General features: G+C 39.3%; 1 protein-coding gene across 1 annotated transcript in view; it reads right to left on the bottom strand.

Moving 5' to 3' along the window:
* LOC122124019 (phospholipid-transporting ATPase FetA-like) overlaps window positions 1–13,096 on the bottom strand; it is a 78,658-nt gene that overhangs the window by 22,739 nt on the left and 42,823 nt on the right. The window contains exons 13-18 of the mRNA XM_042698608.1: window positions 11,983–12,026; window positions 9,065–9,227; window positions 6,623–6,811; window positions 4,571–4,686; window positions 2,959–3,123; window positions 617–728 (exon numbers count right to left, since the gene is read on the bottom strand). Coding sequence (XP_042554542.1) covers window positions 617–728; window positions 2,959–3,123; window positions 4,571–4,686; window positions 6,623–6,811; window positions 9,065–9,227; window positions 11,983–12,026 — 789 coding nt within the window. The remainder of the gene's footprint in view (window positions 1–616; window positions 729–2,958; window positions 3,124–4,570; window positions 4,687–6,622; window positions 6,812–9,064; window positions 9,228–11,982; window positions 12,027–13,096) is intronic.

Genomic DNA, 13,096 nt, shown 5'->3' with positions numbered 1-13,096 from the left:
AAGTATGAAGGCTGAACTAGGATGCTGGTATAGTCCAATGGATTTTAAAATTAATGTGGCATGATGAAAAAAAATGGATCCTTGGGACAACAAAGAGGAATATAATAGACAAAGACAATTTTAAAGTTTTTAGCCTGTATTATTTTGACTGGCAAGTCATTTCTGAATGATTGATCTCTATGTCTTCAATAACTAATATAGCATCTAACATCAAGAATATGCTCAGAGGGGCTGGGAAAGTGGCTCAGTGGTAGAGCGCTTGCCTTGCATGCCTGAGGCCCTGGGTTTGATTCCTCAGCACCACATAAGCAAAAAGAATAAAGCCGGAAGTGGCGCTGTGGCTCAAGTGGTAGAGCACTAGCCTTGAGCTGAAGAGCTGAGGGACAGTCCCCAGGCCCAGAGTTCAGGCCCCACAACCGGACCCAAAAAAAAAAAAGAATATGCTCAGAAAAATTGAATACAAAACTGGAAATGAAAGTGTACTGTAAGGTCTTGATCTTAGTTGCAGGCATTTGTCAAAAAAATTGCTCAGAGAAAAATAAAAGAAAATGAAGAAGAAAAGAAATAGTTAAAGTGAGTGTGTTAAGGATGGTTCAGGCTAGAAGCTTCCCTTTACCTTGCTTATCACCAGTCAAAACCCATATTTTAATTTTGGCTTTGTTCAAAGTGCTGATTGTCTCAGGTACTTCATCTTGCAGCTTGTCTTCTATGGCTGTGGCCCCTAACAGCTTCAAATAGAGTGAGGAAAAGGGAGAAGCACACTAGTTAGTGTTACCTCACAACGGAACTAGCACCTCATCATTCTTGAGGGAGCTGAAGATCCCTGTGGGATACAACTCAGCATACTCTGTCTCTCAACACAAATAGCTTTTCAACCATACCCTGAAATCAGATATAGAAATACAGTATTAGGAACTAGAGAGGGTAAGGGCCTCAGTGATATATAAAGCTATGTGCTACTTCTAAGCCATCTGTTTCACAACACACCTTCACTTTTCTCTTGCTTCCTACCATACTTCCTAACCTAAAACATGGTGTATCTTAGATAAGGGCACTTCATATATTACTCTAGTTTTTCTTTCAGCCTGACAAGGACTGGAATGTATCTCATTGTTTATTCCCACAGGGCTAATTTTTTTATTAATTAATTTATTGTTATTATAAAGGTGATGTACAGAGGGTTACAGTTACATTAGTCAGGTAAACAGTACATTTCTTTTTGGACAGTGTCACCCCTTCCCTTGCTTCTAAGGCTTTAATAATTATTTCCCTCACATTAGATTAAGAGTCTTGTAGTTCAACACCATTCTTTGCCTTGATTATTTCCTTCAATAATATCTTAGACTCAGGACTCAGCCAAGGAATTGACAGATGGACAAACTACTGAATGATTCATTCTAGGACTCCTAGAAAGATTGACTATGAAGAGGAAATTTTCTTTTTGGTTCAGTAAATTGCATCAGGCTCTGCCCTTCTGCTCAGATTGGTTGAGCTCAGGTTCACAAGCTGCTCACAACTGGCTTTATTGAACAGGATAAAATATATTAATTACTCCTTTTATAGCAAAGCCATTCTCTATTAGTCTGATAAAAAAAATTGGATCATCCTTAACTTCTTTTTCTCATATTTTATAATTCAACCCATCAAGCAAACACAGTTTTGGCTCTACTTTAAAATTCCAGACAAAGCTGAGTGCCAGTGGCTCTCTTCTCTGGGTGCCAGTAGTCTCTTCTGAAGTTTTTTCTCTGCAATAAACATGCTGTTTTCTAACTCTCCTATTTAAAATAGCAATAATGATAACTGGGCCCACTAGGGCACACATATCATCCCTGCTATTCAGGAGCCAGAGAGGATCACTATTCTAGTCAGCCTAAGCAAAAAATTCACAAGACCCTATAGCACCAGAAAAAGCTGGGTGCAGGGCATGCACCTGTCATGCCAGCTATGGTAGGAAGTATAAAATAGGAGGATCATGGTCCAGACTGGCATAAGGAAAAAGAAAAACCCTATCTTGAAAATAACCAGAGCAAAAAGAGCTGGGGCATTGTGCCTGCTTAGCAAGCACAAGGCCCTGAGTTCAAACCCCAATACTGTCAAAACCAAGCATACTCCCTTCCTAGATTTATTTTTCCCTGTAGCACTTTCATCATTTAGCATACCATATACAATGTATTTTGTTGTTATTGTTTTTCCTACTACTACGTTTGGCACACAGTTAACGATATTTATATTATTCATAGTCTTGATTTTCCCCAGATTACTTAGCTTCTATGTGCAGCTTCAGGATAAGAAACGCTCCCAGAAAAATTATTTTTTATTATAACTAGTTCATTTTTTCATTATTAATTCAGAAGATCCAGGCATAATGAATTAGCTTGAAAACCAGTACCTAGCCTTCCTGGATATACTGGTAAGGGTAGAACCCTCTGAGAGTATAGATCTGGTTTTCCTTTTTGTGCCAGCAGGCTGGAGTCACTTGTGTGTGTGTGTGTGTGTGTGTGTGTGTGTGTGTGTGTGTGTGTATGTGTTTGTACACATGTATGTGTATATTCCAGTGTTGGGGCTTGAACTCAGGGCCTAGCCACTGTCCCTGAGCTTTTATACTCAAGGCTAATGCACTACCACTTGACCTACATCTCTACTTCAGCATTTTTGGTGGCTAATTGGGATAAGAGTGTCATGAACTTTCCTTCCCAGGCTCATATTGAATTGTGAACCTCAGATTTCAGCTTCCTGAGTAGTTAGGATCATAGGCAGGCAGGCACGAGCCACTGGTGCCCAGCACATTCACTTTTTGATATATCCCAAAGCTCTTGGGTTTTCCTGCTAAGCCTGCCTGTCTTTCTCTTAGAGAGCTCTCACATGTTGGTCAATTGCTGAAGGCTATTCTCAGAGCCCTGTCTTAGTCTACCACCCCAATCCCTGCCCCTAGTCTATCCCTCACTTCATTGCACTCACCATCAAGTCTTTTTCAATCTCATCATAGACAAAGGACAATTTACCCTCCCGGTTCTCCAAAGATAGGCAGGCTTCATTGTGCTTCTTGTTCCAAGTACTGAAATACTCATAGTCCAATTCTCGGTAGGTCACCATGAGGGTGCGAAGGCCTTCACTGGCAAAGTCCTGGAAGATGTATGTGCACCAAATCTGAGTTGGGTAAAGGCTGAGTCAAAGGAGTGGCAGAATGACCTCAGAGGTCTCATCTGCCTGAAAAATAGGGCTTAATTGTACCATGGGATTAGAATCTGGTCTAAGTAGAAAGTTCTTGAACTTTCTTAGCACAATATCCCAAGATGGGACAATATATGTTAATATTATCATTTCTTCATGTTTGTGTTTTTTTTCTTAGTACTGGATATTATTGGAGTGGACAGACCAAGACTTGAAGGCAAATCCCTTCTGTAACCTGTTTTGTGTGACTTGTTGGCTTATCCCAGCCATAGAGGGAGTGAGGCTATGCTTCTGTATGAGTGGGTTATTTGAGATGGATTCTGACAGGTTTATCACCAGAGGCTATTCAGATGTATTATAGTCAGGCCCTCCTGTTAAATATCTGTTAGACAGGAAAACATTTCAAAAGGTTTAAAACAGTTATATGCCCCCACAATCCTTCGAAGCTATTCTAGGGAAATACTCTCTGAGAAGATACCCTACATCATTGTTCAGGAAGGTGAAACATAGCCCATATGGCCCCTAGGAACCAGTGTAATATATAAGAGTTGTCTTGTGTAAAACACTTCACTGATCTTTATTTTCCCTTTAAAGTTGATAATATCTTTTCTTTAAAGTGCACAATTTAGTAGTGTCTTATTTAGTACACTCATAAAGTTTATGCTACATCTCAAATCCTGGAGAGCAGAACTAATAGGAAGTAAAACAGGGAGAAAGGAGGTGTTTTTGAGAATTCTAATCATATGGACAAGAAAGGGAGGTATTAAATGGATCCCGAGAGTTGTTCAGGTTTGGCATTTTCTGCTTTGTATCCTAAAGGTAATTATGGCTGGTGGAATAAGGCCTCCCACATTAGCAGGCTCAAGTATCAAGTCTGACTAGTGGACCTAGGGAGGCAGGAATATTGAAACTATTCTGATTTTCATTAGTGCTCCCACAGACACTATCCTTGTCATGCACCCGGGGTCTTGTTCTACCAACTCTTTGACATAGAAGTTGAAAATGTGCTCAGTGAAAATACCAACTGGACACAAAATTTCACATAATAGCCAAAAAGCTGAAACAAACTAAATGTACATCAACAGATTAATAGATAAATACAATATGGTATATTTGTATAATGAAATGTTATTTGGTAATAAAAAGGAATGAAACATTGATATATGTTACAACTTAGATAAACCTTAAAAACATTATGCCAAGTTAAGGAGACAAAAGATAATATCTTTTATGATTCTGTTGTATGAAACTTTTACTTAGTTGATAGTCTTCTATCAACTAAAGAGATAGATGCTGATATATACCTATATAGAAACACACGACATGGGGACACATTTGTAGACATCTATCCAGGTAGAGAACTATCCAAACTTCTGCTACCTGTAGCCTAAACACTTACATCTAAATGTTCCATAGTTTCTTCATTAAGTGATGTAGAGGATGGATGAAGAAGCTCACTGATGATGGTATCTGCTCCCTTACAGAACAACATTATCCGATCTTCAGGTGTTCGCACTAAAAGTGAGTAAATTAAGCAAAGTAACTATATAAGTCTACTGTTAAAAGAACTTGTCAGGGTCTTTGGAGAGATGGCAGCATGGTGTCCCCATGATACTTGTTTCTGCTACCTTTGGAGGCTGTAATGGTTAATATTGTCAATTTTATTAAATTGAGAAGTGACACTCTTTAGAGTGCTCTCTGTGATGGCATTTACAGAGACAATTAGATCATGAAGGCTTTGAACTAATGAACCAATTAATCCCTTGAATAGATTCATAGTATAATGACTCTAGTGGGAAGTTGGGAAAGGTAGGAGGAAGGACCTAGTTAGAGGAAGTAGGTTATTGGGTATATATCCCTTGGGGGTAATACCTTGCCCTAGCCTCTTCCTGTAGCCCTTTCCTTTGCTTTTTGACTGCTAGGATATGAACTACTCTGCTATATAATGCTCTTCCCAAGATAATGGAATGATATCTCTGAAACTGTAAATAGTTAAAATGTTTCCTTCCTTTAAATTGTTTCTGTCAGGTATCCTGGTCACAGTAATGTAAAAGCAATTAATGTAGAGCTCAAGAACTCAATGAGGGGGCTGGGAACGTGGCTCAGTGGTAGAGTGCTTGCCTTGCATGCCTGAGGCCCTGGGTTTGATTCCTCAGCACCACATAAGCAAAAAGAAAAAAGCCGGAAGTGGTGCTATGGCTCAAGTGGTAGAGCGCTAGCCTTGAGCTGAAGAGCTGAGGGACAGTGCCCAGGCCCAGAGTTCAAGCCCCACGACTGGACCAAAAAAAAAAAAAAAAAGTCAATGAGTAATTATGTGGTAAGGGCTGGTGAGAATGACGAAGGAACTTATGAAACCAATTCTTCCATGAGTTTAATATTCCTTGCGGAAGACTCCATGATACAGAATCACAGTTGCTTTTTTCTTCTTTTTCCTCCTCTTTCTCCTTCCCCCCTCCTCCTCCTCTTCCTCCTCCTCACCTTTCCCCTCCTTCAGTACTGGGATCTACTTGCAGGGCCTCATATTTACTAAACAGCATTCTATCACTTGAACCAGGTCCTAATCTTTCTTGCTTTGCTTGTTTTTTGTTTAGGGTCTCACATTGTTGCCTAAGGATGGCTTCCTGCGTAATTAGGATTACAGGTTACTAAGTAAGTAGCTAGAATACTGTATTATTTAGGGAACAAGATAAGGAAAAATGTTTGTACATGATCTGTAAAGGTGTAACTTTTTTGGGTGGGTATAGGGGTTTGAACCCAGGTTTTTGTATATGCTAAGCATATACCCTCCTACTGAACTACATCCTTAGACATAATTGTGGGTTCCAGTATTGGTGTTTGAACTCAGAGTCTGGGTGCTGTCCCTGAGCTTTTATACTCAAGGCTAGTGCTCTACTGCTTGAGACACTTCTGGCTTTTGGTAGCTTTTTATTGGAGATAAGTCTTACAGTTTTCTTGCCTGGGTGGCTATGAACAGCAATCTTCAGATATCAGCTACTCCTGAGTAGCTAGGATTACAGGCATGAGCCACTAGCACCTGGCCACAACTCCCCCTGCCCCTGCCCCAATATTTTGATACATGGTTGATTGAATCCATGAACCTGTAAATAAGGAGAACAGACTGTCAGACTATATTATTTGCTCCCATCTCTTACTCCATACTGAGGCTTTATAAATTTAGTTCCTGTCCTCATCTTGGTTTTGAGGGTGTTGATAAGCCATTACCTCATAACATCAGAGAAGAGACTTGGTATATGGCAGCAAGCCCTGATATGTATGTAGGAGAAAATTAAAGATGAGAGAGGAAGTGGGACTGGCTACATTTGTATTTGAGGCATAGTGTCTCTAAGAAGGTATGTAAGTGGGAAAAAGCATCTGTGAGTAAAGAGAAAGTTAATGTGCAGGAGTGTGTAAAGGCCAGAAGGCCAGAAGGCTGACTGGGAGGGGCACCCACCAATTACAGACATCCTCTTGCGCACATTGCTGAAGTCCAAAATAGCCAGCAGCTGGTAAACTTTGGTTTCTCCCATTTCGACCATGGTGATTGTCTCAGATGTGCGGGAACGGAACACAAAGCCAAAGTTTCTGGCAGCAGTGACCAAGGCACCTTCATCTGGTGACTGAGCCTGGTACACCAGCATACCTGACAGGAGAGAAGAGGGCAACTAGAGCTCACAGAGATGAGAAGCTGAAGTCCACCCAGAAATCACACCATCTTTCAAGTGGGCTACATAAAGATGGACCCAGAAGAAGATATCCTCTTTCAAAATTTCCTCACAAGTCTGGCCCTAAAAGATCAGGTTGCATAGAACATGTCAGTCTTCTTTTCATTTCCAACCTTTTCAACTTATTTCACACACCTGAGTCACTATGACTGTGCTAAATGGTACCATGCAATGGGTACATACAAAACAAAACATAAGCAGTTACTTTTCAATGTCAATGGGTAAAGATGGCCCAGAGAGTCAGGTGCCAGTAGTTCATGCTTGTAATTCTAGCTACTCTGGAGGCTGAGATGTGAGGATTGTGGTTTGAAGCCAGACTGGGCAGGCAAGTTAGTGAGACTCTTATCTCCAATTAACTAGAAAAAAGCCGGAAGTAGAGCTGTGGCTCAAGTGATAGAGTGCTAGCCTTGAGCAAAAAAGCTCAGGGACAGTACCCAGGCCCTGAGTTCAAGCCCCAGGACACACACACACACACACACACACACACACACACACACACACACACACACACACACAGATGACACAGAGAGCTTGCTAAAAATGTAGATTCTTTGGGCCTCACTCAAACTTAGTGAATTCAGAATCACAAACTATGCAAGCATGACATAGGAAATTGAATTTTTAACAAATCTCTTGGGTGATTCTCATACATATGTGGCATAAGGTACTTCTGCATATGATCAACCACACTTTGGTAAAATACTATACATACCTATCTCTGTCTCCATATTATACTCAACTCTCTCTCTCTCTCTCTCTCTCTCACACACACACACACACAAGTGTTATCACCTTTAACTCATCCTAGGAAACTAAATGACTTTCATCTGCTATTACTCAAAAATTCAACATTTTCTGGAACTCCTATGTTAAGATATTATCATAACCAGAGGCATATTTCAGATTATTTCTCTTCTGAAGATTAATTTGATTTTTAAAAATTAGGCATTATTAAAATCTTATACTTGTGAATAGGCAGGTGAGTATAGTTTTACATGAGACATAAATAAGATGGATCTACTTGACAATTGAGACCACTTTCTTGTGTATAAATAAAAACAAGGACAGATATGCTTCAAACAATAGTAGCTTCTTGGGAGGGCAGAGCCAGAGGAACATGTGATGGTATGGGAGCTCACAGCTCCAGGAAACATGAGATTTAGGTTTTTATCTCTGCCTTTCTTTACTATCGTATTTTAGACAAGTAACTTAATCACTTTTTAGCTTCTGTTCCAATCTCTAATACTAGGATCATTTTTCCTGTCCTCTATCTCAGAGGGCTGTTGTGAAGATTGTAGAAGTTAATATAAATGGAACCAATTTGTAAAACTGTGAAATGATACCTATAAATGGAACCAATTTGTAAAACTGTGAAGTGATACACAAATATATGGCATTGAAGGTAATGTTATGAGCACTGACTTAAAGTGACACTGGATGTCTCTTGCCTGTAATCCTAGCTACTCAGGAGGCTGAGATTAGTATAAGTTTGAGGTCAGACCGGAAAAAAAAGTTTATGAGATCCCATGTCCAATAAAAAGCTGGTACAGTGGTGTACACTGGCTATCCCAACTATACCAGCAGCATAAATAGGAGGATTGTGGTTATGCTAGTCCAAGCAAAAGCCAAGAATCTATTCAAAAAATAATGATCACAAAGAGTTGTAGATGTAGCTTAAGTGGTAAAGTAACTGCTTTTCAATATAAGGCTCTGAGTTCAAACTCTAGTACTGCCAGGAAAAAAGTTTTAAAAAAATGTTTTGTTTTTTAGTACTAAGGTTTGAACTCAGAGCTTCATTTCACCTGGCCTTTTTGTTCAAGTGGCTCTACCATTTGAGCCACACCTCTACTTCTAGCATTTGCTGGTAAATTCATTATTTTAAGGTTTGGATAAATTGCTGGATGATTTTTATCACACCTGATTACTAAGGAAACTAAGAAGTGTGAGGATACCTTCAAATTGTTTAACAAGAGGATGACTCAAGAAGTTATTTTCTACTTGAATGCCTTTATGCTTGCTGCCTATCAATTAATTCTCAGAAGGACAGTGCTCCTATTGCAAAGGTTTTTTTCCCTTAGATTAAGCCATTGCAATAATATAAAATCATCCCCACCTCCAAATAGCCTAGACCTTAGGATAATTCTCAGCCCATCACAAGGGTTCTTCCTCACCTTCCACTTTCTCTTCTGACATCACAGTGTGACATAACGAAAGGGTGAGGAAAAACAGGTGCACCCAGTGATCTCCACTTTTTACTGCTTCCACCAAAGTCTTGTCATAAAATGAAAATTTAGGGTCTGCCAGTTCATTGTAGGAGAAATCAACCTTGTCTTCCTGGAACATATAAGGCAGAACAAAGTTCTTAGTAATAGGTGAACTTTTTGTAGAAAGTCAACTTGGGCATTTCTGGAATATGATGAGAACTCTAAGGAGGATGAGAAGAGAAAAAGCAATATAAATGGCAAAGACACTACTAATTTCTAAGATACCTGCAGTTATGACAGGACAGTCCATTCATTTTTTGCCAGAAAAGATCCTTCCTACATGAAACAATCTCTGCATGGTTTGGAGGAACCTTCTTGCCTCCTTTTCCCTCAGCTAGTCTGGATGATTAATGGTAATCCTGAAATTCTACTCTTCCATATTGAGAGTCCTATCTGATAATTAAACCTGAATATTTGAGAGGTAACTATTTCTTATTAGGAAGTAGTGGCTAGGTAAACTGTTGTTTATGACTGTTTACTACCTGATTTTGGGAGTTGATAAGGAAATACATACCAGACATGATGGCATTTGTTGGTTGGCACTGTATCCCCCAGAGAAAAAGGTGGGGGGGGGGTAGAGCTAGCTAGGAATATTGCAAGACAGAGGCAATGCCACATGACATTATGCTCAAATACATGCTTGTCTGTAGACTTAATTGTGCTTGACTTGTCAGCATACCTGATTCTTCCTGACTCTAACTCTCATAGTTACTGTCTTGCTTATGTTCCTATTTGAATTCTTGCCTCATTCTGTGAACTTAAAATTCATTTGCCTTACCATAACCTTGGCTCCTACATACATTGACTGTCATTTTAGGCTGCTTGTGGCTACCATGAGTGAATACTGGACTGAGATTTTCTTATACCAACCCTAGAGTATGATGCTATTAACAAGTGTATTCAGCCGATACCAGAATTCTTGCTCATGCTATAATCCTAGAAACTCAGAAGGCTGAGATCTGAGGATCATAGTTGTAAGCCAGCCAAGGCAAGAAAGTCCTTGAGACTTCCAAAATGCTGGAAATAGAGTTGTGGCTTAAGTGGTAGAGTGCTAGCCTTGGGTAAAAAAAACTTAGGGAGAGGACTCAGGTCCTGGGTTCAAGCCCTAGGACCAGTATACACACACAAAGAATTCTCAAACAGGGTGATGGTGGCTCATACCTATAATCCTAGCTACTCAGGAGGCTGAAATCTGATCATTGCAGTGAGACTTTTATCTCTAATAAATACTTGACAAAGCCAGAAGTAGGGCTGTGGGCTCAAGTGATAGAGCACTAGCCTTGAGCACAAAGAAGCTCAAGGACTGTGCTCAGGCCCTGAGTTTAAGCCCTAGGACTAGCAAAAAAAATTTTTCAAGGGTCTTTCTCTAGTTCTTCATTGTTCCTCTACTTAGGCTAAGTCCTAGTATTCAAGTATAAAGATAATTGTCCTTCTTGGTGCTATGTTGGGAAAAGGGGAATTTTAGTGAGTTTTGCTGTTTTTTTCTAACTCTCATCTAGATGTAGTGTTGTTAGAAGAATTATGGTTCACTAGGGGGAGATTAAACTCTAATCCATAAACAAAAGATGAGGTCCAGCACTGGCAAAAATAGTAGAAGAGAGTGAACAGGAAGAAAAATTTGTAGTTGTTTAGACAATGACTGCTGAGTATGTCACAAATCTTGAAGTTAAACAGAGGAAAAAGATTGACAGACTGGATTACATAAATGTAAATTTTCTACACAGAAAGAAATCATCATCACTATTTTTGGTACCCATCTGAGGGCTTAAACTCAAGACCTATTCACTGTCCCAGAGCTTTTCTTGCTGAAGGCTAGAGCTCCACCACTTGAGTCATAGCTTCACTTCCAGATTTTTGCTAGTTAACTGGAGACAACAGTCTCATAGACTTTCTTGCTAGGGTTGGCTTTGAACCATGATCTTCAGATCTCAGCCTCCTGAGTAGCTAAGATTATAGGCATGAGCCACTGGTATCTGGCTCACAGAAAGAAATTAATTTAAAAAACTGACAAATGGAAAACTAATTGTAATGTGTGAGACAAAGAAAGATTATTAGTATCTCATTGTACAAAGTGTTTCATTGTGATATTTACAACATGAATATAATATACTTTGATTAAATTCACCCTATCTATTATTACGCTTTTGGAACTGCCATCCCTATTCCCTGTTCCTTTTAAACAGGTTTTGGTGAGTTTCACTGTGTTATTTTCATGCACACATAATGTACTTTTATAATGCTCACCCCCATTACCATCTCCTTATCCTTCCCACCCACTTGTTCCCCCAAATCAGTCACCTCTCACAACCATTTCATATTATTAAGTTTATTAGGTCTATATTTTGCATATGAGTGAAAACATGTGGTGCTCATCTTTCTGAGTTTGGCTTTTCTTAATATGGTGATCTTCGATTTCATCCATTTTCCTGAAAAGTGACATAATTCTTTATAGCTGAATAATACTCCATTGTGTATATGTATCAAATTATCTTTATCCAATCATTGGATGGACAAAGAAATCATTTTTCCAATCATTGGTTGGATCAAGAATAGCACAGATTATTTTATAAAGAAAATTAAGCCATATGTGTCATGGTGCATGCCTGAATTCCCAGCACTTAGAAGCTGAGATAGGAGGCTCATGAGTTTGAGGCCAGCTTGGAGGGAGGAGGAGAGAGGGAAGGAAAGAGACAGAGAGATAGAAGCTATTCTAATATAATCTATTTACATAATGTTTTCTGATGCCTCAGTTAGGTTAAAATAATTCTTTTGAGCTCAGTCTCTCTCAGTTCCTACATGATTTCTAGCAGGCTTTACCCACTCACCTCACAGACTGGCATACTCTGTCCATTTCTGTTATGGCAGTAACCTATTGGTAAGAAAATATAGCAAAGAGTTAGCAGGGAGTGTTTTGTTTTACTGTTTTTTAAGTGTAAAATCTAAGCACTAATTACATACACAATGTGCAACTGTTACCTCTGTATATCCCCTTTGCCCTCCCCTCCCCTTCCCACTCACTCTTCTCTAGTTCTGTCCTCCCTAGTCCCATCCCCGGTCCTCATCTCGCAGCTATTCCATCCAGTTCCTCCTTTCTATTTGGTAGTACTGAGATTTGAACTCTTTCACTTGAGCCATATACCCCAAGACATTTTTTTTCAATTATGTTGGATAGGACCTGGGACTGTGATCCTCCGACCTATGTCTTCTAAGTAGTTGGTATCACAAGCATGCATCACTATGTTCAATAGAATCTCACTATACCCCAGGCTGTCTTCAAACTTCAGTGTTCCCAATCTGCCTCCCAAGTAGCTGGGATTACAGTAATAAGCCTAGATTACCACTTTAATGTGCAATACTTTGTGTTTTTTTTTTAATTTTGTTTTGTTTTTGTGGTGCTGGGGATCAAACTCACAGCCTCATACATGATAGGCAAGTGCTATACCACTGAGCTACATCCTCCCCCCCCCCCCCAATGCTTTTAAAGTTCTCCAAATGAAACTTCCTATTCTTTACTATCCCCAACTCCTAGAGATCTGTATTCTACTTTGTGTCTCTATGGATTTTCTTATTCTAGATATTTCATATAACTAGCACTTTTGTCTTTTATTGCCTTGCCTATTTCACTTAATATAATACGTTAAAGTTTCATACATGTTGTAGCATTTATTAAACTTCCTCACTTTTTTGTGGCACTGAAGTTTGAATTTAGGGTCTCACAGTTGCTAAACAAGAGTTCTACCATGTGAGCCATGCCTCTAGTTCCAAACTTCATTACATTTTATAGCCAAATCATATTCATTGTGTTATGTACCACTTTAAAAAACTCATTCATTTGTTCAACTTCTCTGGCTATAAAAGAAATGCAAATCAAAACAACATTGAGACTCCACCTCACTCCAGTTAGAATGGCTATAATCAATAAATCTAATAACAACAGAT

Source organism: Dipodomys spectabilis, unplaced genomic scaffold (assembly GCF_019054845.1).
Source record: "Dipodomys spectabilis isolate Male_0828 unplaced genomic scaffold, ASM1905484v1 ptg000006l, whole genome shotgun sequence".
Classification (NCBI taxonomy): Eukaryota; Metazoa; Chordata; class Mammalia; order Rodentia; family Heteromyidae; genus Dipodomys; species Dipodomys spectabilis.
The sequence above is the reverse complement of the archived record's forward strand: the minus strand, read 5'-3'. Positions and strand labels throughout refer to the sequence as shown.